A 24,618-nucleotide genomic window follows, 5' to 3' on the forward strand; every position below is an offset into this window, starting at 1 on the left:
CATCTACAGTCCATACCACAGTCCATCTACAGTCCATACCGCAGTCAATCTACAGTCCATACAGCAGTCCATCTACAGTCCATCTACAGCCCATACCGCTGTCCATCTACAGTCCATCCCGCAGTCCATCTACAGTCCATCTTCAGTCCATACCGCTGTCCATCTACAGTCCATACGTTAGTCCATCTACAGTCCATTCCACAATCCATCTACAGTCCATACAGCAGTCCATCTACATTCCTTACCATAGTCCATCTACAGTCCATACCACAGTCCATCTACAGTTCATACCACAGTCCATCTACAGTCCATACCGCTGTCCATCTCCAGTCCATACCGCAGTCCATCTACAATCCATGCAGCAGTCCATCTACTACAGTCCATACAGCAGTCCATTTACAGTCCATACAGCAGTCCATCTACAGTCCATACAGCAGTCCATCTACAGTCCATTCTGCAGTCCATCTACAGCCCATACAGCAGTCCATCTACAGTCCATCTACAGTCCATACAGCAGTCCATCTCTAGTCCATCTACAGACCATACCACAGTCCATCTACAGTCCATACCGCAGTCCATCTACAGTCCATCTACAGTCCATACAGCAGTCCATCTACAGTCCATTCTGCAGTCCATCTACAGCCCATACAGCAGTCCATATACAGTCCATACAGCAGTCCATCCACAGTCCATACCACAGTCCATCTACAGTCCATCTTCAGTCCATACAGCAGTCCATCTACAGTCCATACCACAGTCCATCTACAGTCCATACAGCAGTCCATCTACAGTCCATACCGCAGTCCATCTACAGTCCATACGTTAGTCCATCTACAGTCCATACAGCAGTCCATCTACAGTCTATCTACAGTCCATACAGCAGTCCATCTACAGTCCTTCTACAGTCCATACCACAGTCCATCTACAGTCCATACCGCAGTCCATCTACAGTCCATACGTTAGTCCATCTACAGTCCATACCACAGTCCAGTTACAGTCCATACAGCAGTCCATCTACAGTCCTTACCACAGTCCATCTACAGTCCATACATTAGTCCATCTACAGTCCATTCCACAATCCATCTACAGTCCATACAGCAGTCCATCTACAGTCCTTACCACAGTCCATCTACAGTCCATATCACAGTCCATCTACAGTCCATAACGCAGTCCATCTACAGTCCATACAGCAGTCCATCTACAGTCCATACAGCAGTCCATCTACAGTCCATACCGCAGTCCATCTCAGTCCATACCGCAGTCCATCTACAGTCCATGCGTTAGTCCATCTGCAGTCCATACCGCAGTCCATCTACAGTCCATACCACAGTCCATCTACAGTCCATCTACAGTTCATACCACAGTCCAGCTACAGTCCATACCACAGTCCATCTACAGTCCATCTACAGTTCATACCACAGTCCAGCTACAGTCCATACCACAGCCCAGCTACAGTCCATCTACAGTCCATCTACAGTTAATCTACAGTTCATACCACAGTCCAGCTACAGTCCATCTACAGTACATACCACAGTACATCTACAGTCCATCTACAGTCTATCTACAGGCCATACCACAGTCCAGCTACAGTCTACAAAGTTCATACCACAGTCAATCTACAGTGCATCTACAGTTCATACCACAGACCATCTACAGTCCATCTACAGACCATACCACAGTCCAGTTACAGTCCATACCACAGTCCAGCTACAGTTCATACCACAGTCCAGGTACAGTCTACACAGTTCATACCACAGTGCAGCTACAGTTCATACCACAGTCCAGCTACAGTCTACACAGTTCATACCACAGTCCAGCTACAGTCCATCTGCAGTTCATACCACAGTCCAGCTACAATCTACACAGTTCATACCACAGTCCAGCTACAGTCCATCTACAGTTCATACCACAGTCCAGCTTCAGTCTACACAGTTCATACCACAGTCCATCTACAGTCCATACAGCAGTCCATCTACAGTCCATACCGCAGTCCATCTACAGTCCATACCACAGTCCATCTACAGTCCATCTACAGTCCATACCACAGTCCATCTATAGTCCAAACAGCAGTCCATCTACAGTCCATACCACAGTTCATCTACAGTCCATACCACAGTCCATCTACAGTCCATACCGCAGTCAATCTACAGTCCATACAGCAGTCCATCTACAGTCCATCTACAGCCCATACCGCTGTCCATCTACAGTCCATCCCGCAGTCCATCTACAGTCCATCTTCAGTCCATACCGCTGTCCATCTACAGTCCATACGTTAGTCCATCTACAGTCCATTCCACAATCCATCTACAGTCCATACAGCAGTCCATCTACATTCCTTACCATAGTCCATCTACAGTCCATACCACAGTCCATCTACAGTTCATACCACAGTCCATCTACAGTCCATACCGCTGTCCATCTCCAGTCCATACCGCAGTCCATCTACAATCCATGCAGCAGTCCATCTACTACAGTCCATACAGCAGTCCATCTACAGTCCATACAGCAGTCCATCTACAGTCCATACAGCAGTCCATCTACAGTCCATTCTGCAGTCCATCTACAGCCCATACAGCAGTCCATCTACAGTCCATCTACAGTCCATACAGCAGTCCATCTCTAGTCCATCTACAGACCATACCACAGTCCATCTACAGTCCATACCGCAGTCCATCTACAGTCCATCTACAGTCCATACAGCAGTCCATCTACAGTCCATTCTGCAGTCCATCTACAGTCCATACAGCAGTCCATCTACAGTCCATACCGCAGTCCATCTCAGTCCATACCGCAGTCCATCTACAGTCCATGCGTTAGTCCATCTGCAGTCCATACCGCAGTCCATCTACAGTCCATACCACAGTCCATCTACAGTCCATCTACAGTTCATACCACAGTCCAGCTACAGTCCATACCACAGTCCATCTACAGTCCATCTACAGTTCATACCACAGTCCAGCTACAGTCCATACCACAGCCCAGCTACAGTCCATCTACAGTCCATCTACAGTTAATCTACAGTTCATACCACAGTCCAGCTACAGTCCATCTACAGTACATACCACAGTACATCTACAGTCCATCTACAGTCTATCTACAGGCCATACCACAGTCCAGCTACAGTCTACAAAGTTCATACCACAGTCAATCTACAGTGCATCTACAGTTCATACCACAGACCATCTACAGTCCATCTACAGACCATACCACAGTCCAGTTACAGTCCATACCACAGTCCAGCTACAGTTCATACCACAGTCCAGGTACAGTCTACACAGTTCATACCACAGTGCAGCTACAGTTCATACCACAGTCCAGCTACAGTCTACACAGTTCATACCACAGTCCAGCTACAGTCCATCTGCAGTTCATACCAAAGTCCAGCTACAATCTACACAGTTCATACCACAGTCCAGCTACAGTCCATCTACAGTTCATACCACAGTCCAGCTTCAGTCTACACAGTTCATACCACAGTCCATCTACAGTCCATACAGCAGTCCATCTACAGTCCATACCGCAGTCCATCTACAGTCCATACCACAGTCCATCTACAGTCCATCTACAGTCCATACCACAGTCCATCTATAGTCCAAACAGCAGTCCATCTACAGTCCATACCACAGTTCATCTACAGTCCATACCACAGTCCATCTACAGTCCATACCGCAGTCAATCTACAGTCCATACAGCAGTCCATCTACAGTCCATCTACAGCCCATACCGCTGTCCATCTACAGTCCATCCCGCAGTCCATCTACAGTCCATCTTCAGTCCATACCGCTGTCCATCTACAGTCCATACGTTAGTCCATCTACAGTCCATTCCACAATCCATCTACAGTCCATACAGCAGTCCATCTACATTCCTTACCATAGTCCATCTACAGTCCATACCACAGTCCATCTACAGTTCATACCACAGTCCATCTACAGTCCATACCGCTGTCCATCTCCAGTCCATACCGCAGTCCATCTACAATCCATGCAGCAGTCCATCTACTACAGTCCATACAGCAGTCCATTTACAGTCCATACAGCAGTCCATCTACAGTCCATACAGCAGTCCATCTACAGTCCATTCTGCAGTCCATCTACAGCCCATACAGCAGTCCATCTACAGTCCATCTACAGTCCATACAGCAGTCCATCTCTAGTCCATCTACAGACCATACCACAGTCCATCTACAGTCCATACCGCAGTCCATCTACAGTCCATCTACAGTCCATACAGCAGTCCATCTACAGTCCATTCTGCAGTCCATCTACAGCCCATACAGCAGTCCATATACAGTCCATACAGCAGTCCATCCACAGTCCATACCACAGTCCATCTACAGTCCATCTTCAGTCCATACAGCAGTCCATCTACAGTCCATACCACAGTCCATCTTCAGTCCATACAGCAGTCCATCTACAGTCCATACCACAGTCCATCTACAGTCCATACAGCAGTCCATCTACAGTCCATACCGCAGTCCATCTACAGTCCATACGTTAGTCCATCTACAGTCCATACAGCAGTCCATCTACAGTCTATCTACAGTCCATACAGCAGTCCATCTACAGTCCTTCTACAGTCCATACCACAGTCCATCTACAGTCCATACCGCAGTCCATCTACAGTCCATACGTTAGTCCATCTACAGTCCATACCACAGTCCAGTTACAGTCCATACAGCAGTCCATCTACAGTCCTTACCACAGTCCATCTACAGTCCATACGTTAGTCCATCTACAGTCCATTCCACAATCCATCTACAGTCCATACAGCAGTCCATCTACAGTCCTTACCACAGTCCATCTACAGTCCATATCACAGTCCATCTACAGTCCATAACGCAGTCCATCTACAGTCCATACAGCAGTCCATCTACAGTCCATACAGCAGTCCATCTACAGTCCATACCGCAGTCCATCTCAGTCCATACCGCAGTCCATCTACAGTCCATGCGTTAGTCCATCTGCAGTCCATACCGCAGTCCATCTACAGTCCATACCACAGTCCATCTACAGTCCATCTACAGTTCATACCACAGTCCAGCTACAGTCCATACCACAGTCCATCTACAGTCCATCTACAGTTCATACCACAGTCCAGCTACAGTCCATACCACAGCCCAGCTACAGTCCATCTACAGTCCATCTACAGTTAATCTACAGTTCATACCACAGTCCAGCTACAGTCCATCTACAGTACATACCACAGTACATCTACAGTCCATCTACAGTCTATCTACAGGCCATACCACAGTCCAGCTACAGTCTACAAAGTTCATACCACAGTCAATCTACAGTGCATCTACAGTTCATACCACAGACCATCTACAGTCCATCTACAGACCATACCACAGTCCAGTTACAGTCCATACCACAGTCCAGCTACAGTTCATACCACAGTCCAGGTACAGTCTACACAGTTCATACCACAGTGCAGCTACAGTTCATACCACAGTCCAGCTACAGTCTACACAGTTCATACCACAGTCCAGCTACAGTCCATCTGCAGTTCATACCACAGTCCAGCTACAATCTACACAGTTCATACCACAGTCCAGCTACAGTCCATCTACAGTTCATACCACAGTCCAGCTTCAGTCTACACAGTTCATACCACAGTCCATCTACAGTCCATACAGCAGTCCATCTACAGTCCATACCGCAGTCCATCTACAGTCCATACCACAGTCCATCTACAGTCCATACCACAGTCCATCTATAGTCCAAACAGCAGTCCATCTACAGTCCATACCACAGTTCATCTACAGTCCATACCACAGTCCATCTACAGTCCATACCGCAGTCAATCTACAGTCCATACAGCAGTCCATCTACAGTCCATCTACAGCCCATACCGCTGTCCATCTACAGTCCATCCCGCAGTCCATCTACAGTCCATCTTCAGTCCATACCGCTGTCCATCTACAGTCCATACGTTAGTCCATCTACAGTCCATTCCACAATCCATCTACAGTCCATACAGCAGTCCATCTACATTCCTTACCATAGTCCATCTACAGTCCATACCACAGTCCATCTACAGTTCATACCACAGTCCATCTACAGTCCATACCGCTGTCCATCTCCAGTCCATACCGCAGTCCATCTACAATCCATGCAGCAGTCCATCTACTACAGTCCATACAGCAGTCCATCTACAGTCCATACAGCAGTCCATCTACAGTCCATACAGCAGTCCATCTACAGTCCATTCTGCAGTCCATCTACAGCCCATACAGCAGTCCATCTACAGTCCATCTACAGTCCATACAGCAGTCCATCTCTAGTCCATCTACAGACCATACCACAGTCCATCTACAGTCCATACCGCAGTCCATCTACAGTCCATCTACAGTCCATACAGCAGTCCATCTACAGTCCATTCTGCAGTCCATCTACAGTCCATACAGCAGTCCATCCACAGTCCATACCACAGTCCATCTACAGTCCATCTTCAGTCCATACAGCAGTCCATCTACAGTCCATACCACAGTCCATCTACAGTCCATACAGCAGTCCATCTACAGTCCATACCGCAGTCCATCTACAGTCCATACGTTAGTCCATCTACAGTCCATACAGCAGTCCATCTACAGTCTATCTACAGTCCATACAGCAGTCCATCTACAGTCCTTCTACAGTCCATACCACAGTCCATCTACAGTCCATACCGCAGTCCATCTACAGTCCATACGTTAGTCCATCTACAGTCCATACCACAGTCCATCTACAGTCCATACCGCAGTCCATCTACAGTTCATACATTGGTCCATCTACAGTCCATACCACAGTCCATCTACATTCCATACCGCAGTCCATCTACAGTCCATACGTTAGTCCATCTACAGTCCATACAATTTGTGTTTCTGCCCATGATTTAATTTAAAGTACTATAAAGTTTTTTTTATCATTCTTCATATCATTGATCTTGGCTTCATATAACCGTTTCTTCTTCTTTTTGTTGAGTTTAGTCACATAATTTCTCATTTTGCAGTAAGTCAGCCAGTGAGATGTGCAGCCAGACTTATTAGCCACTCCTTTTGCCCTGCAGGGTGGCAGGTAGCCTAGTGGTTAGAGCACTGGACTAGTAACCAAACAGTTGCAAGATCAAATCCCAGAGCTGACAAGGTAAAAATCTGTCATTCTGCCCCTGAACAAGGCAGTTAACCCACTGTTCCTAGGCCATCATTGAAAATAAACATTTGTTCTTAACTGACTCACCTAGTTAAATAAAGGTGTAAAAAATTACATCAGACCAACAAATATTTTTATCATCATCCACATAAGAGTCAAAAAAATTTAGGCCCAGCTGTTGGAACTTCGGCTTTCCTGGATATAGCCACTGTGATTATGGTTCTGTATCGGTCACTGTGTATAGCTGATGTGAGACTGCAATGCTCCTCCTGTGTTTTACAGTGCTAGTTGTGTCTGTACTTCTTTGAGTCTCTATGACTTCATTGACTTGTTTTAAAATGTCTATTTGATATTCGTTATCTTTGGAGATGAATCGTTTTGATGTGGTCCAGGAGGAGGATAATACAATGTCATGTCTGCTGTCATACATCATTCTTGCAATCATTCCATGTTCCATCCCACCTCTATTCCAGAACATCGAGTTGAAGGTAGAAGTGGAGAGCTTGAAGCATGAGGTGCAGGAGAAACAAGACCTTCATGAGAAGGCTCTGTAAGTACAGCACGACACATCCAGACTGACTGTTGACCGACTGTAGTCATCTAATCTGAATATCTCACACTTCTTACACTGGCTTCAAATTTAAATGTGAGGTAGACTGACCGCCAACCAACAGATTGTAACCATGCACTGTGAATGGCCTTAATTGCCTAGCAATGACATCACCAATGCTACATACTGTATCCACCCAGATAATACTGTCCTTTTATCCTTCCTGAAATGCCCTTTGAGAATTATCTCAATGTTTTCCAAAGACCAACAGGACTAAATGTGACATGCTTCGCTCGTATTCAGAAATACAATTTGCCCAAGTGATTATGGACGGGTTAAACACCCTGGTGAGTGTTAGTCTTTGATGGGCCTTAACAAGGCTGTTTCTCACTAAAATGGTGTTATAGCTGGCTAACAAGCCTATAGCAGCCTAAAACTGTAGGCATAGACCAGTGATCTGTAGGGAGTCCTCACAGGGTACAATCTTTTAGAGATAACACCACAGATCATGTTTCCACAGCTGGTGGGGTGAAAGAGGACAGGACACACACACACACAGGAGCGTACACACACACACACACACATGCACTCCTGGTGTCCAAACCAATGGGATCGCACACTCGCCAGCTACAAAAGGGCAATGCTGATATCTTGGCGTGCAGACGGGATATGAAAGGCAATACCTGGCACGTCAACCCTAACCCCTAACCCCTCACCCCCTGCTGTTGCCGCTAGGCTTTGAATTTCATACCCCCCCTGAAGCGGAATTAATTTGATGGACATATTCTGTGTATTCATCAGATTGCTATGAGATTAAAGGTCCACTCTGCTGGCTCGTGCCTCCAGCCTAGAGTCCAAAGCTTGAGATCAGAGGGGGCATGTGTTGGAGATGGGGGGGGGGGTCTCAGTAGTAAATATGTTGCTGACGGAGGGGACCCTTTAGCATGCTAGCTCCTAATCACTGCCAGCTCCACAGCTGGTGTGATGGGTACATTGTGTTCCCCCTGTCTTTCTGCTCACGTGGCTGCTAATCAGCATTACATTACTGTATTAATGTGGAGATCAGAATAGCTGAGTCATTATTACCCCACATGGAGTCATCAAGAGCTGGACAGAACACTTGTTCTGAGTTTGTTGTTTTTGAGTTCAGTTCAGTCTGGGTAATCCAGTGACGGTCTGGACTGTATGTCAAGCGTAGTGTATGCAAGGGCCTTTGTGTAAGGGCATTTCTACAATGTAAAAGCGCTGTGTGTGTGTGTGTGTGTGTGTGTGTGTGTGTGTGTGTGTGTGCTGTGAATATATTCATGCGTGTGGGGGAGTGTGTGTTGAGTTCATTGTCATAATATAAATATCTAGTTGAGTTAAAGGACTAATCTTCTCCTAACTGCCACCAGTTAGACTGTAACAGCCAGTCGATGCAGACAGACAGTAGCATTACACAGTCTGGTTGAAAATAATCCTAGTTATCTGAGCTGCCGTCTGCTATAGTCAGATGGTCTGGGTTAAAAACAGAGGATGAGAGGACAGGATGAATAGAATATACATACAGAGCAGACGGGATGGTGCCATTTTGGGATGCACAGCAGGAATTCTGGGATGGCGTCGTTGAGTGACTCAGTGAAACAGATACTTAAAGACATGCACACACACACACGCACATACACATTTAAAGTTAAATAGGTTCTCCAGCTCAAAATGTGTATCAGCCAATGAAAAGCAATGATGTACTTGCATGTGACAGAACGCTAAATTGTAGCTGGTGACGTCCATGTAATATAGCCTATGCAATATGATTATTAGGCAATAGCAGTGTTTGTGTGCAAGGCTGAAGAAAGAGGTAGCTCGTTCAATTCATTAATAATCTTTGTTTTCAAGCTGTTGGCATCCTTTTTCAGCACTCTATTACGCAATGCATGTAAATCAACATTTCAATTAGGGGAATCTCATGTGAGACTCAAACCCTTGCCACAATCTGCGACAATTAGGACTAGGCACTTCATACAGAGAGCAATTTGATCAGTCAGTCAAAGAATGTGCTGTTAGATACAGTATGTCCATGAACAAGTGTTGGAACATGTCCAACTACTTCAACATTTGATTGGCTGATGCACTTGTGCCATGATATAATCAGGGCCACCTGTCGAAGATGGCATAGGGCTAAAGTGTGCCATGTTATCTGATGGGCCAAGCTACAATTTAGCGTTCTGTCACATGCAAGTACATCCACAATTTGAATCGTTTGATACGCATTTTGAGCTGGAAGAACCCATTTAACTCAACGGTTGCTTCTGTTCGCAAGTATGGCCCAAATGTGTGTGGTGGGGGGGGCAGTAATTTGTAAACAAAGACTCTGCATAATGATCAGTCAGGTCCCCCGTGATACAAGTCAGTATTCGACATCCATCCATGTCTGAGGATATCAGGAGATGGAAACTGGCCACTAGGGGCAACAGTGAGCACGGTTACCTTCAGGTAGGTTTGGGACATTGCAGATTGGTGGAGGCAACCACCTCTGGTGCTAAAGGTTGCATGTTCAAATCCAGTGATAAAAAGTTGGATTTTGAGATAAAAAAAAATTCTAACCTTAACCTTACCTTAACTATTTAATGCCTGCCCTTAAGATTATAAGAGTTAATGCCTAAACTTAGCCCTAACCTTAAAAATTCAGAGTTAATGTCTAAACTTAGCCTTTAAACACTTTGAAATGTAACGTTTGGGAGAAGTTTGAAACATGGATGAACATCTAATTCTGAAGTGAGACTGTGAGAGCTAGTTGATAATGATAGCTACGTCACGTTCGACTGGATTCCAGCGTTGGTCTGCGTGATGTTTTTGTTGCGCTCACACAGAACTACAAGTTAACTCAATAAAATGTTACACCCTGGGTGTGTGACTGGTCTCTACGCGTAGCTCGGAGGTGTAGGGTATCACATGAGCTATAGCAGGGAGAATTCATGTGACTTCATATCCTGTCTTAGTCCTGACCTGACCACACTACAAACCTAAAACGTCACCGCCCGGCACCGATGGCACAATAACAAGCAACACCAGTGTGTATGCACGTGCACAGTGGATGACTGTTGGTAGTTATTGATAGATGTTGCCTCTTGTTTAATTTCTGTGATAGGACAACAGAAGACACCCTGACCAATCACAATGCTCCCTCATTTCTTCCTCTCTTCTTAAAGGACGACAGCAGAGAGCCTGTCCAGTCACAATGAGGCAGAGCTGCAGAGACGATGTGAGGAGAGAAAGCAGGAGATCGACCACATGCAGGAGTTGCTGGAGACCAAGATACAACTCCTGCAGGAGGTACACACACACACACATAATTAAACTGTTCCAACAATGGTTGCCTTATTTGTTGAGATGAAATGAGTTGTTCGATTATTAGATCAGCTTTCAAATATACAGACAGACACCCAGACCTTTTCATGTGTTTCCTCCAGGAGGCCCAGCTAGCGCGAGGTGAGGTTGAGAGGATGGCCTCCCTGACTGGGTCGAGCCCCCAGCCCCTCTTGGAGGATATGGAGGACAGCCAAGAGGAGGAGAACCTCCAGACCCAGTCTCACCACCCCGCATCACACACCTACAGAGACAGGTAAACACAAGTACCTGCTCATTCGAGACACATTTGAACCAGTGACCTAAAAGTTGCAATCCAAACCTTCACACTAATTGAGGAAGTCAAACTTTGCCCACCGTGTCTATGGCATGGACCCCTCTGTCCTTCCCCTCCTGTAGGGTGATCGAGGAGCTGACCAGTGCTCTGCGCTGTAAGGAGGCTATGATCACTGAGCTGAGTGGACAGAAGAGTGTTCTGACACTGAGGGTGGGAGAGCTGGAGGGAGAGGTAGAGGACCTCTCCTCCTCCCTGCTGCAGAAAGAGAGCGATGCGGAGGTACGTAGGATCCCTATTATGTGAAAATTGCCTGTGTCGGGGCTGCATTGGGTTATTTTATGTATTGTATGTATTTGACTGATTGAGTTCCTGTAGTGTGTACAGACCTATAATAACAGGTGCATAGCTTAATTCACAGGGTTTCTGGGATACCTCACCCAGTGGTGATTTTTAGCATGTTAATCCTGGTGGGGCAAAATCAACCAATTTTTTAATATGCATTCCAGCAAAGTCACTACAAAACACTAAACAAAACATGAATTGCACTATACTGGTGACAAACGTTGCCCACAAACTGTTAGGGCCGACATAAAGCTGTCCCTACAGCGGAGCTTTTCCTTTTTTTGTTGTTGATTGTTATATTATTATATATTATCATTTTTATTCGATTCATTTTTTTAGCTAAACCGGTGGGGCTCAAAACAAGTGGGGCAGAATGACGGGTTGACTCTGACCTTTAGTTTTAGTGTCCCCAGTTTATGGAATAACCTTTCATTTTGATTCCCTGGTGCTACTAGGCCTGTTTACAGCTCTGGTGTTACATGAATTCATTGAGGATTGAAGTTGTTTTGAATGATTGTAATGGTCTATTTGTTGAAATTGTATTATTGTAACCTTTTGTTGTTGATCTTGTTTTATTTGGTTCCTTTTTCTTGATTCTGAACATGTTTGTACTCAGGGCACCGTTGTGAATGAGACCCTGTTCTCAGTTCCCTGAATAAATAAAAGGACAAAAAAATGATTCATAATAATACAAATAATCACCCATACCCATTCTTCTCCCATACCTCTCCTCCTCTTCGTCATATCTCCCCTGTCCCCACACACGCAAACACGTCTGACTATTATGTGGAAACACACCTATAGCTAACACAGCGCAACACACACATAAACACCCCTGTCAAAAAGCACATAGCGACATGCCTATTTGTGTGTTCAAGCCTATTTGTGTTCAAGCCTATTTGTGTTCAAGCCTACTTCAGTCCACTAAAGGTTACTAAAGGTATTTACCCAATAAAAATATGACTTATTTTTCTATATCCTTTCAGTTGTCAAAATCGAACATTGTCTTGATTTAGGAGTCAGACACCCATTTGTCATTGTCGATGGAGTTGTCATAAGATGGAGAAGTAAAACGTAATGCTTTAATCTGGTTCAGAATCAGTTGATTTAATTTATATCTACTGTAACCCATGCAGCTGGTTCTGTTCAATCTGTCTGTTGTGTTGTGTGATGTGTTGTGTTGTTGTGGTAGCAGGCAGGGATAGGTAGTGTTGCTACTCTCTGAATGATCAATTCATTTCATTTATATCTACTGTAACCCATGCAGCTGGTTCTGTTCAATCTGTCTGTTGTGTTGTGTGATGTGTTGTGTTGTTGTGGTAGCAGGCAGGGAGGGGTAGTGTTGCTACTCTCTGAATGATCAATTCATTTCATTTATATCTACTGTAACCCATGCAGCTGGTTCTGTTCAATCTGTCTGTTGTGTTGTGTGATGTGTTGTGTTGTTGTGGTAGCAGGCAGGGAGGGGTAGTGTTGCTACTCTCTGAATGATCAATTCATTTCATTTATATCTACTGTAACCCATGCAGCTGGTTCTGTTCAATCTGTCTGTTGTGTTGTGTGATGTGTTGTGTTGTTGTGGTAGCAGGCAGGGAGGGGTAGTGTTGCTACTCTCTGAATGATCAATTCATTTCATTTATATCTACTGTAACCCATGCAGCTGGTTCTGTTCAATCTGTCTGTTGTGTTGTGTGATGTGTTGTGTTGTTGTGGTAGCAGGCAGGGAGGGGTAGTGTTGCTACTCTCTGAATGATCAATTAATTTCATTTATATCTACTGTAACCCATGCAGCTGGTTCTGTTCAATCTGTCTGTTGTGTTGTGTGATGTGTTGTGTTGTTGTGGTAGCAGGCAGTGATAGGTAGTGTTGCTACTCTCTGAATGATCAATTCACCACTACAGCTGTTGTACTTCGTTAGTGAGAGTGAGATATTACCCTCTGTCGGACAGATATCACCATCACTCAAACACAACGCACATACACACACATGCCTAATTTTCTAACCCGGCTGTTTCTCCTACAGTTCTACCAGGAAGAGCTGGGCAGGGAGAGGCTGCGCATTGAGCAGGAGATGCAGGTGAGTGAATCCTGAAGTGAGCACAGAAACACACTTAATATCGCAGCTTTGAGTTCTTTATTAAGTTAAATAAAGAGTGCGCACTTTGAGGTGTTAGGCCTGCACCAGATCCCACTCTGTTGGTGAGAGCAGGCCCTCTACTGGATAACAAATGCATAGCAGACAGACAGGCACACCAAGTAAGGTAACATCCACTACAGAATATGTAGTCACCATCTAAAGAAAAGTACATGAAAATCAACTAACCTACTAAAGTATTTGTTTCCTTGCAATTGATTGAATTCATGGAAAGTAAAGTAGCCATTGTTAGATGATAACCACATGCATTGTGGGTAAAGAGCAGTTGATTGAATTCATGGAAAGTAAAGTAGCCATTGTTAGATGATAACCACATGCATTGTGGGTAAAGAGCAGTTGATTGAATGCATGGAAAGTAAAGTAGCCATTGTTAGATGATAACCACATGCATTGTGGGTAAAGAGCAGTTGATTGAATTCATGGAAAGTAAAGTAGCCATTGTTAGATGATAACCACATGCATTGTGGGTAAAGAGCAGTTGATTGAATTAATGGAAAGTAAAGTAGCCATTGTTAGATGATAACCACATGCGTTGTGGGTAAAGAGCAGTTGATTGAATTAATGGAAAGTAAAGTAGCCATTGTTAGATGATAACCACATGCATTGTGGGTAAAGAGCAGTTGATTGAATTCATGAAAAGTAAAGTAGCCATTGTTAGATGATAACCACATGCGTTGTGGGTAAAGAGCAACTGCTAGACCTGAGTAATAAAGCATTACTAGATCTGTCTGCGTTGATGTCTCTATGGCTGTTAATCCCTGTGTATTGTGTTGGGAGCTGTCGGCCCGAAGGGAGGGGGACCTGGGTTATTTCAGTCTGTGATAAACAAATGATGTGAAGATGTATTTATGAACAGACAACACACATTCTCCAGTCTCATCAGTCATGTTCTGAGAGGAGGGGCTCTCAAATTACACAGATAGCAGCATAACAGGCTTATGAGTGTGTGTTGACTGGAGTTGGAGCTAGGTGATAGAAATGAAATAGGTATTGTGTGGTACTGTGTGTCAAGTGAAAAGAAATCTAACGTTATTTCAAGTGTAAAGAAGTGTCACAACACCTCACAGGCCTACAATTGAAATATAGCTGCAGTACAGTGTAGTGTATCCATACTGTATACCTGTCAGTTTGAGCAAGATAGTTTGGTTGATCGTTGTCACTTGTTAGTTTTGGTAATCAACAGTTATCTCTTCTGAGCCATTATCACTTATTAGTCATTATCTATTGCTAGTCATTACAATTCATTAGTATGATATGATCATGTGTATTTCTCTCATTTTGACTCCTAAGGCTCTTGGCTCTATTCATCTGGCGACAGCTTTGAATCTTACACATATTTGTTGTAGTGGGACTTTCTCAATAGAAGCAGTCAAAGCCCCAACGTTCCTCTAAAGGCATTTTACCTTGTAAATCAGCTTGGCTCTGGGATGCAAATGTGCCTGCCAGGACCGATATCAGCTCAGATTTCACACAGTGACGCTGTCCCACTGCCCAGGGCCACCACCGCTGGCTGGCTGTCACTTAGGCTGAATGGATCATTGTTGCATTTAAAGGGCCAATCGATGTCAGGAGGGGGGTCTTTGCAAGTGGAAAACGAATGAATGAGAGGAACAGGCATAGGCAATGGCATACATTGAACTTTGTATTTATTTGCCACATTAATGACAGCAAATATCCTAAACATCATTATATTCTGGCCTGTAGTTCCGCATTATAGTGAGGTAGAATTTGTTTTCACCTGTCTGTCAACGTGTTCTATATATGAACTCAATCGTGTGTACACAACTGTATACAAGACAGAAAGGTGTCTGTGTGCACTTGTAAGCTTCTGAATCAATAATTTATATATACACTAGATGACTGATTGGGGGTGCTGTTTTGAAGCCACAGAACCTCCATCTTGGCACTCCCCCACCGTAAAAATCCATGTACTTTGAGTGAGTGTGCGTGCAAGCATGTGTGTTTGTGTGCATTTAAGTGGCTTGTGTTTCAGCAAGGTTGTCAATAGGTCATGCTGGCCTTCTGGTGCTAACAATGACACACACGCAGATATCAAATTGTGTTGTCTAAGACAGACACTAACACATAGCTTATAATTGGTTCCCCAGACACCACGGCTAATGAGGTCAATCAAAATGTCAGGAGAGAGAAATGTGGTGAAATAAATGTACTGTGATGGGCTGTAGGGAAAGGACAGAGGCAGCTGATGCTATTTATGCTAGGACACAAAATAAAATAAATGAACTCATTTGATGTTGTTCTCAAGAAGAGGAGAGAAAAGTGCTGTTTTTTTTGGTTTGTGATTTGTTATTTCCAGCTCTCTCTAGCTTGATTGCGGTCTATGTTTAAAGAGGAGTTTGGACCAACTCTGATTTAGCAGTGGACTCTACCGAAGAAGATTCTTCGTACTTAAGCAGTCCTCATTTTAAATCTCAAATCCTCAACAAGCTTAATCAAGGATCCCCAACCACTCTCAAACTATCATTTAAAGCCACTCATAATCAGGCACTAGTGAGGAGCTGAACCAGGACATAAGGTCAGCTCTGCCCTTAGGGAAAATGGCTGCCTCTTCATCCACTATCGTATAGCAAAGCACTGAAGCCTACATGGGTTTGAAAATGAAGAATAGTAAGTATGAGCACAATCCCAGGTTGTTGTTGTGATTCATATCTTACTCTTGGCTTTATATAACACAGGTGTCCCTTTGGGGATAACACAATTCATTTTTCCAAGGGAGACCTGGGCCTAATAGTCATCTCTAGCCATGTCAAATTCTGTTTTGAGGCGACACGTTATTTTGAGGACCAAAGCTGATAAGTGAAGTCACAGTGTGAGTGCATGACTGTCTGTCTGTACACCATCAGGGATACACTGTCACTGCAGATTCCATTGAGCTTAAAGCATAATGTAGTTTTGTGCAGCTAATTTATTCACACAGCCAAACCATATTTGAAATGTTGCGTTCTCATGGTGTAGCCAATGGGATGTTTTGATGTCATTGGTTTGCCCTTGTCAGTGAGTGAGTTTATATGATTGATATGCGGCAGCATCCCTCATGTTGCCAAAAATGCAATCATTCATTTCAATCAAAACATCAAAACCGGTTTACCTTCATTTCAACATATCACTCTACATCCCTTCATTCACAGCACCCGCTACAATAGCGGTCAGCCGTCCACCAGGGCTTGTGCACACTGCACCACAAATGCCTCTCTCTTTGTTCTCTCCTTGTAGCATTTGTAGTCGTAGTAACCTGTTTTATGGCCCCCTTGTCCTACTGTGTCATGGTTTTTCCCTCTCTGCTTTACAGCATGGTTCCTCTCTGCCTTATGGCTAGTTGTGATGGATAGCTTAATGTAGTCATCTGTATATTAGATGCCTGTTTGAAGGCATTGAAGCCTGGTCCTACTGGGATGTACAGTTCTAGAATATAATACAATACAATATCCAATCATTTTTCTTCACCACGTGTCTTGATGGCCATGTGCTATAACTAGGGTCCAGATTTGTCCCTGGTCAGGGTATGTGGTCAGTCAGGCAAGAATGACTAGAATAGAAGCACTTTATTGCAGCACTTAGCAGCATCCGGAGCTGTGAGAGCCGTGGCCAGGCCATCTGTTCTGATCTGTTGTGTAACTAACACTGCTAGCCACCCACTACGGTTATATCCCACTCATACAATTATGTAATACATGACAGATCTGGACTTTATGGTTTTCTTCCCATAATCATTATTAATGATCGAGCTAGAGTGACCACCTTCACTATTATGGAAGCATTTTTCTGATATGTTTTGACAATAGGAAAATCTATGTAAAATGTCTCCCCTCTCTTTGAAATGCATTAATGGCCTTTTCTTGTAAGTCTATTTAGGAAATCTTATTTGCATATAGAAGAGGCTAGAAACACAAGAATGGAAAGGTTATGGAGCCTGCTCTACCCGTTCACTGAAAATTATACTGAAGTCCAAGTCAACTCTCTGGCTGGCTGACTGTGTGTGCCATTATCTTTTTTTTCCTGTGTATATTTTACCCCGTTTTCCCAATTTCAATCTTGTCTCATCGCTGCAACTCCCCAACGGGCTCGGGAGAGGCGAAGGTCGAGTCAGGCATCCTCCGAAACATGACCCGCCAAACTGCGCTCCGAGTGGGGCAGCGGTATAAGGCACTTCATTGCAGTGTTGCGACATCACTAGAGCCTGGGGTTTGAGCCCAATAGCGGCTGTGACCGGGAGTCCCATAGGGCGGCGCCGTCCGGGTTTGGCTGGGGGGGCTTTACTGAGCTCATCGTACTCTAGCGACTCCTTGTGGTGGGCCTGCAGGCTGACTTCGGTCATCAGTTGAACAGTGTTTCCTCCAACACATTGGTGCAGCTGGTTTCCGGGTTAAATGAGCGGTTGTTAAAAAGCTCGATTTGTTGAGTCATGTTTTGGAGGACACATGACTTGACCTTCGCGTCTCCCGAGCCCTTTGGGGAGTTGCAGTGATGAGACAAGATCGTAATCACGAAATTGGGAGAAAAAGGGGGTAAAAATTAAATAGTTTATTTTTTAATAAGAAATTGATATTGCCCCCATAAAAGCCCAATTATATATATATTTTTTTAACCTTTATTTAACTAGGCAAGTCAGTTAAGAACAAATTCCTATTTACAATGATGGCCTTACCCCAGCGACACTAGGCCAATTGTGCACCGCTCTATGGGACTCCCAATCACGACCAGATGTGATTCAGCCTGGATTCGAACCAGGGACTGTAGTGACGCCTTTTACACTGAGATGCAGTACCTTAGACCACTGCGTCACTCGGGAGCCCTAATCTGGTGGTTATTATGACCAAATTTAGAGAAAATAATGTTATTATTTTGTATTATTATATAAAATATATGTACTGCTTTACATGGTGTAAGAGTTTACGCAAACACTAATCTCACTATATGCTATATGCTACTAAATGGTAGTAGGCATTTCACCTGCTCACTAAAGCGAATACAAAGTTTAGTGTAGACTGGACCAAAATAACTAATGGCACCCCGGGGGACATTTTGTAGATTATCAAAATATTTTATTCAACATTGACAAAATTGACCGAATTGTAGCTTTAAATTAACTTCTTATTATATGACAGTAGAACCGGTATTATCATGTCATATAGGACTACTTTTTAATATCTTGATATAGACGATCAGATATTTTAGCACCCCTAATGCGTGAAATGGTGCGCTCCGCCGCTGCAGCCGTTCTTGCCAGTGCTACAACGTTGCCACATCATTATCTGCCAAAAGGATCTACTATACCGCTGGGCTGAAGCGCGCCATCTTCACCGTTGATATAATACATCATGAATGATTGTCAAGGGAGTGCGGAGGACCTGATTGCCGCTACCGAAATAATTGTTTTGGTGTGTCACTTCTCTGCAGTGACGGTGTTTGGTTAAAGGGATACGGTGGTAGTCTACCGGTGATGATCAACCTGACAGCGGGAGCCTCCCATGACAGCCAAACCAAGTGATGCAGCGGAACGTACGCGTGTTTTTCTTGTGTCGGGAAACGCGAAATGAAACAACCGGGAGCGAAAGGAGGAAAGGCTCGTGTGTATTTAGGGAATATAACACCAGAATGACTTTATATTTCCCTTTCGGATTTAAGTCATTGCATCAGAATTTCCATTACGGAATGCAACAGAATCGGTGACCAAGGATACTGGACGACTTGCTGTCTGCCATCTGCTGCTCTAAGAAGCAATATGCTATTAGAATCCATCCAACGTCTTTATACTCCTATGTAAACAGCAACTCTGGCAGAATGTGAAGAGGGGAAAAAGGCATTATATCTAGAGGATTGGATTTTGTGAGCATCTCTTGCTTGCTGCTGTCTGCTTTTCCTTTGCAGGCTACCAGTAACAATATTTGAGTTTCTCCAATGACTCTCTATCTGTTGTTTATATTGAATTTTAGTGGTATTTATTTGTCTGAAACCACGTGGTTGCTATTTGTTTTGCATCTCTTCTGAAGAGAGGGAAGCAGATAAGAGGACTGTTACATACAATATGCCAACATTTACATCTTAATAAATTATTTAATACACAGATGTTGATGGATGAGCAATCATACTGGAGCTAATAACAGCATCGCATCATCTCATTCAACTCCATCAATCAAATGTTATTTATTATTTATACAACACTTAACCGCAACCGGGACCTCAACCCCACCAAGGAGCATCCGAGGTGACGTCAGTGGAAGAACTCTGGGGATATGGGAGCGCCATTCATTCTTCTTCAGGAAAATGGAAGTTTAATACAAAGGTTTATCATACAAAATAAAGGTGTTTTCGGCATTAGACTAAAGTCTTCACACAAAACACCAAGCTCAGGTGAATGACCTCCGTCTTGACTGTGTGCGTGTGGAATGCTGGACATCAGAATGAAGGAGGCGTGTCGTATCTGCGCGAGGGAGCTCTGCGGTAACCAACGGCGATGGATCTTCCACCCCGCCTCCAAACTCAACCTGCAGGTGCTCCTGTCCCACGCCCTGGGGCGAGAGCTGATCCGCGACGGCCGCGGCGAGTTCGCCTGCTCCAAGTGTGCCTTCATACTGGAGCGCATGTATAGGTTTGACACGGTGATTGCCCGGGTGGAGGCCCTGTCCATTGAACGGCTGCAGAGGCTGCTCCAGGAGAAACACCGGCTACGGGGCCTCATCGGTGGCCTCTACCTGAAGACCAACAGGGAGGATGGAGGCGGTTCTGCAGGGGCCGTTACTGGGCCTGGGGATACGGGAGGAGGGGGAGGAAGGGTACAGGGGGATGGTATGGTGGACATGTCCGGTCTGACCCATGCTAAGTACTGTGCTCTGCTCCAGGAGGACTTGGTGTACTCTCTGTATGAGTCCTGGGCTGAGGAGGGGTTAGAGTTCGGGGGTCATAATCATCATCATCATAGGCATCCCCCACAATGCGCAGGGCCTGCGCCAGAGGTGACGGCTGTGGGGTCACAGCGCTGTGGGACTGTCACGCCTTCACCCAGGAAGTGCCGAGGGTGCACGGCGTGGCGAGTGGCGGACTCAGACTACGAGGCTGTGTGTAAAGTACCCAGGAAGTTGGCACGGAGTATTTCCTGTGACCCATCGACGAGGTATTCGGTCAGCGTGATTGGAGGAGGACGTGCAAGTGGAGGAGGAAGAGGAGGGGAGAAAGATCCAGAGGGGACCCCCTCTTCGCTCACGCTGATCCCTGGGTCCAACCCTACGCCCCGGGCTTCGGACAGCGACCCTACCCTGGTGGGCCGAGCCAGCTCCAGCCCCTCTGTAGACTCCCTGGACATAACCGGAGAATCTACCCAGCTGTCTGCAATCCAAGATGGGCACGAGGGGCTAGAGTGTCCCCAGGACCCCCTGGATGATCGGTTCTCCGACTCCCTCTCCGAGGAGCACCACCTGGTGACTCCACTGAGGTCAGCCTCCCGCCTCTCACTGGCCCTCTGCCTGGTCCAGAACTGTGTGTACCGGCCAGTCCAGAGCCCCAAGGGAAGCAGACTGCCTGTACTCAACAGACAGAGCCCCAGCAGGCGAGGCTCCAGACTGAGCTTCCATGAGCCGGCCTTGGGGTTGCTGTATGGAGGTCTGAATGGAGACGGGGAGATTCATGTCCATGTGCCCGACCTGGAGGCCCCTCTGATCAGGCTGGATGGAGGGATAGATGGGGGTCTGGATCTGGCTGAGATGGAGGAGCTGTGGGAGGATCTGTATCATGAGTGTCCTCCCCCACGCCCCCACCAGGTATAACACTGCAGCTCCTCAGTCAGCTCTGGCCATTGGTTCACCTCTGGTCTGTAGTTCCCACTTTTTAGCTACTGGAACAGTAACTGAAATCCAAGGAGTTTTTTATTTATTTCAATAGGATACCTTATTTTACTACAAACCTTTTTGTAGCATATTTTAATCATCTACAGATATACACATCTCAGAATATGGAGACTATTCCAGAAGGTTAGTTAGTTATCTGTGAATTCAGCAGACAGTGTAGTGCTCCCAACCGTGAGAACATTCTGTGATCTCACCACACTCCGGGCTAATTAGCTGGATAATCCAGCTGTCCATCTACATCACTTTAACCTCTCCTTACCCCCCCCCCTCCCTCCAGAGAGGATGCACAGAGGATGTGCGCTCCGTAGCACTTGAATCAATGTGTGTATGTGTGCGGGTGCATCTGTGTCTGTGAGATCATTGTGTGACTCAGGTGTCTACATGCCTAAAATGCACATCATTACAATCCTTCAGATGTGTGTTTTGTTTGTGTGTCTGTGTGTTAAAAGCAGTGAGGGATTCTCATGTAGAGCCCTCAGGCCAGTCAGCCATACTAATGAGTGAGTGTGCGCTCAGAGAGTGGAGCTGTCATGGTTGGCCAACCACAGAGGCACATTAACAAACCTAGAATGATATTGCCATCTTCACAGAACAGAGGTACTTCATTTGAGCCAGGAAAAGAATCCTGCAGCAACAGGAAATGTGAATTATTACAATTTATGGAAACCTTTGTAGAGGTGAATACATTTTTTGAAAGGGAAAATCAAGTCTGAAATCTTCCAAACTGGAAATGACTAACTTCAGAAGCCTTTATAAACCTTGAATACAATACATGTTTTAAATTTGTCACAACAGTGTGATCAAATTAAGATCCTACATCTGTAGAACCTGAGGTACTGTGTATGATCTATCTACAGTATACCAAACATTAGGAACGCCTTCCTAATATTGAGTTGCGCAATCCTCCTTTAACCTGTCTCCTCCCCTTCATCTAAACTGATTTGAAGTGGCTTTAACAAGTGACATCAATAAGGGATCATAACTTTCACCTGGATGTCGTACTGTTTTCTATACTCAGTGTATATCCTCAAATAATTTATTGCTTGCAAATAGCAGGTATTTGCCTTGGGGCTGCTACAGAAATGGTGAGAACTGTGTTGATAGATCCAGGTTCTCTTTCCATAATCAAGTTTCATCTGCTGAGTGGTGAGAATAATCAAGTTTCATCTGCTGAGTGGTGAGAACTGTGTTGACAAATCCAGGTTCTCTTTCCATAATCAAGTTTCATCTGCTGAGTGGTGAGAACTGTGTTGACAAATCCAGGTTCTCTTTCCATAATCAAGTTTCCTCTGCTGAGTGGTGAGAACTGTGTTGACAAATCCAGGTTCTCTTTCCATAATCAAGTCTCATCCCGGACTCTTGAAGCTGTATCTCTGTACTTAAAGCTCAATGTATTGCTGCAAACAAAGAGTAGGCCGTCTCATGTCATGCTGCCTTGCAGTCCAACCAAGGTCGATGAAATGAAGAGCAAACATGGTGTACAGAAGATATGTAAGCGTCCTTTGGAATAAAATGAAGGTTCATTGGGTGCTTTGGTACAGTAGCTCTATGTAGCTCTCAAATTCCAATCATATTGACTCTAGCTCCTCTGTGAGCCTCAGTAGATAATAGACTGTGACAGAGATGCAGGCAGTGCCTGTGTCTGATTTAGGAGCATTCCTTAATGTGAATGGGATTTCAGGCCTCAGCCAGCCCCAGCCCTGTTCACTAAACTAGGTTAGCGCATGTGGGGACATGGAGTGGCACCACTATTGGCCTATTTTCACAGCGGCAATAAGCCTCGGGGGCAGCAAACCCTGATAGTACCGCGCAATGTCAGACCAGGCTAGTGGATGTCATTATATTACAGCATGCACCATAGGCATATAATTACTAGAATTGACTTTCTAATTCAAAGTCATTCTATTTCTATGGCATGTGCAGTATCTCTCCCTGCTACTCAAATGGCCTGGACTATGGCCATGTGGTATGTTTTTGGCTTGGACCTGTAGGTATCTATAGTCTGTACTGTAGCTCTTTGGACCTCTACTGTATGTATTACAGTATAAGAAGATCAATCCACATACCACCACATACATCTAGCCTGTGTTCCCATTCTAACAGGGATTTAACAGATTTAGATTACGTACATGTGTGTGTGTGTTATAAATAGAAATATAGGATGTGAGTGCTGTAAGGGAGATGGTGACACACTGGTTACGTAAGTTACGTTAGGGGCACCGCAGAGCACTTAACATACACAGGGAGAGAATATCCGCAGGATGGATCTGCTTTTAGCAGCATAGAAACATGGGTGAACAGAGCATTTGCTTTGGAAAGTACAGTCACCAACAGCCCAGCTCAGTGCATTGTCCCTTTTCCTTATACAGATGTGGCTAGAGCGGTTGGATATCAATACTGTGCCAAACTATTGTCTCTATCTCTCCCATAGTATTCATTTGTGAGCGAAGCGGGATTCGGTAAACGTGGACTGCAATGTGTGTGTGTTAACCCCTGTCTTTGTGTGTGTGTTCCAGACTCTGATCGAGGAGCAGCAGAGCCAGTTGAACCAGTATGAGTGTGCTGCAGGTCAGTGTGTCAGTGAGCTGCAGAAGGCCCAGCAGCAGGTCCAGTCCCTGCAGGCCAAGAGCCAGGAGAGCGAAGCCAACAACGCGGTACGGCTACAGAGAGACATTACCCATCTATACATCAAACGCATACCATACACACAAACACACACACACACTTTCTTGTCCCTTTGTCTCTCTCTCTCTCTCTCTCTACTTACTCATCCTCTCTCTCTCTCCCTTTCTCTCTCTCTGTTTCCCTCCTCCCTCCCGCTCCAGAAGTTGCAGGAGAAGCTCATTGAGATGGAGTGTGAACTGCGTTCCATCCGCCAGGGAGCTCAGAGCCAGGAGCGCACCATCCAATGCCTGACCGATTCTGTCAGTACCAAGGATAACGAGGTATGTGTG

General features: G+C 45.1%; 1 protein-coding gene across 4 annotated transcripts in view; it reads left to right on the plus strand.

The window, feature by feature from the left end:
* LOC139376335 (myomegalin-like) overlaps positions 1-24,618 on the plus strand; it is a 134,907-nt gene that overhangs the window by 81,067 nt on the left and 29,222 nt on the right. For 2 of the 4 annotated variants that reach the window (XM_071118747.1, XM_071118748.1), the window contains 7 exons: positions 7,607-7,683; positions 10,872-10,995; positions 11,133-11,284; positions 11,428-11,584; positions 13,671-13,724; positions 24,181-24,318; positions 24,490-24,609. In XM_071118747.1, coding sequence (XP_070974848.1) covers positions 7,607-7,683; positions 10,872-10,995; positions 11,133-11,284; positions 11,428-11,584; positions 13,671-13,724; positions 24,181-24,318; positions 24,490-24,609 — 822 coding nt within the window. Of the gene's footprint in view, positions 1-7,606; positions 7,684-10,871; positions 10,996-11,132; positions 11,285-11,427; positions 11,585-13,670; positions 13,725-20,045; positions 21,578-24,180; positions 24,319-24,489; positions 24,610-24,618 lie in introns of those variants that run through there. The other 2 variants (XM_071118745.1, XM_071118746.1) reach the window with 2 other exon arrangements.

Source organism: Oncorhynchus clarkii, chromosome 20, assembly GCF_045791955.1.
Source record: "Oncorhynchus clarkii lewisi isolate Uvic-CL-2024 chromosome 20, UVic_Ocla_1.0, whole genome shotgun sequence".
NCBI classification, from domain to species: domain Eukaryota; kingdom Metazoa; phylum Chordata; class Actinopteri; order Salmoniformes; family Salmonidae; genus Oncorhynchus; species Oncorhynchus clarkii.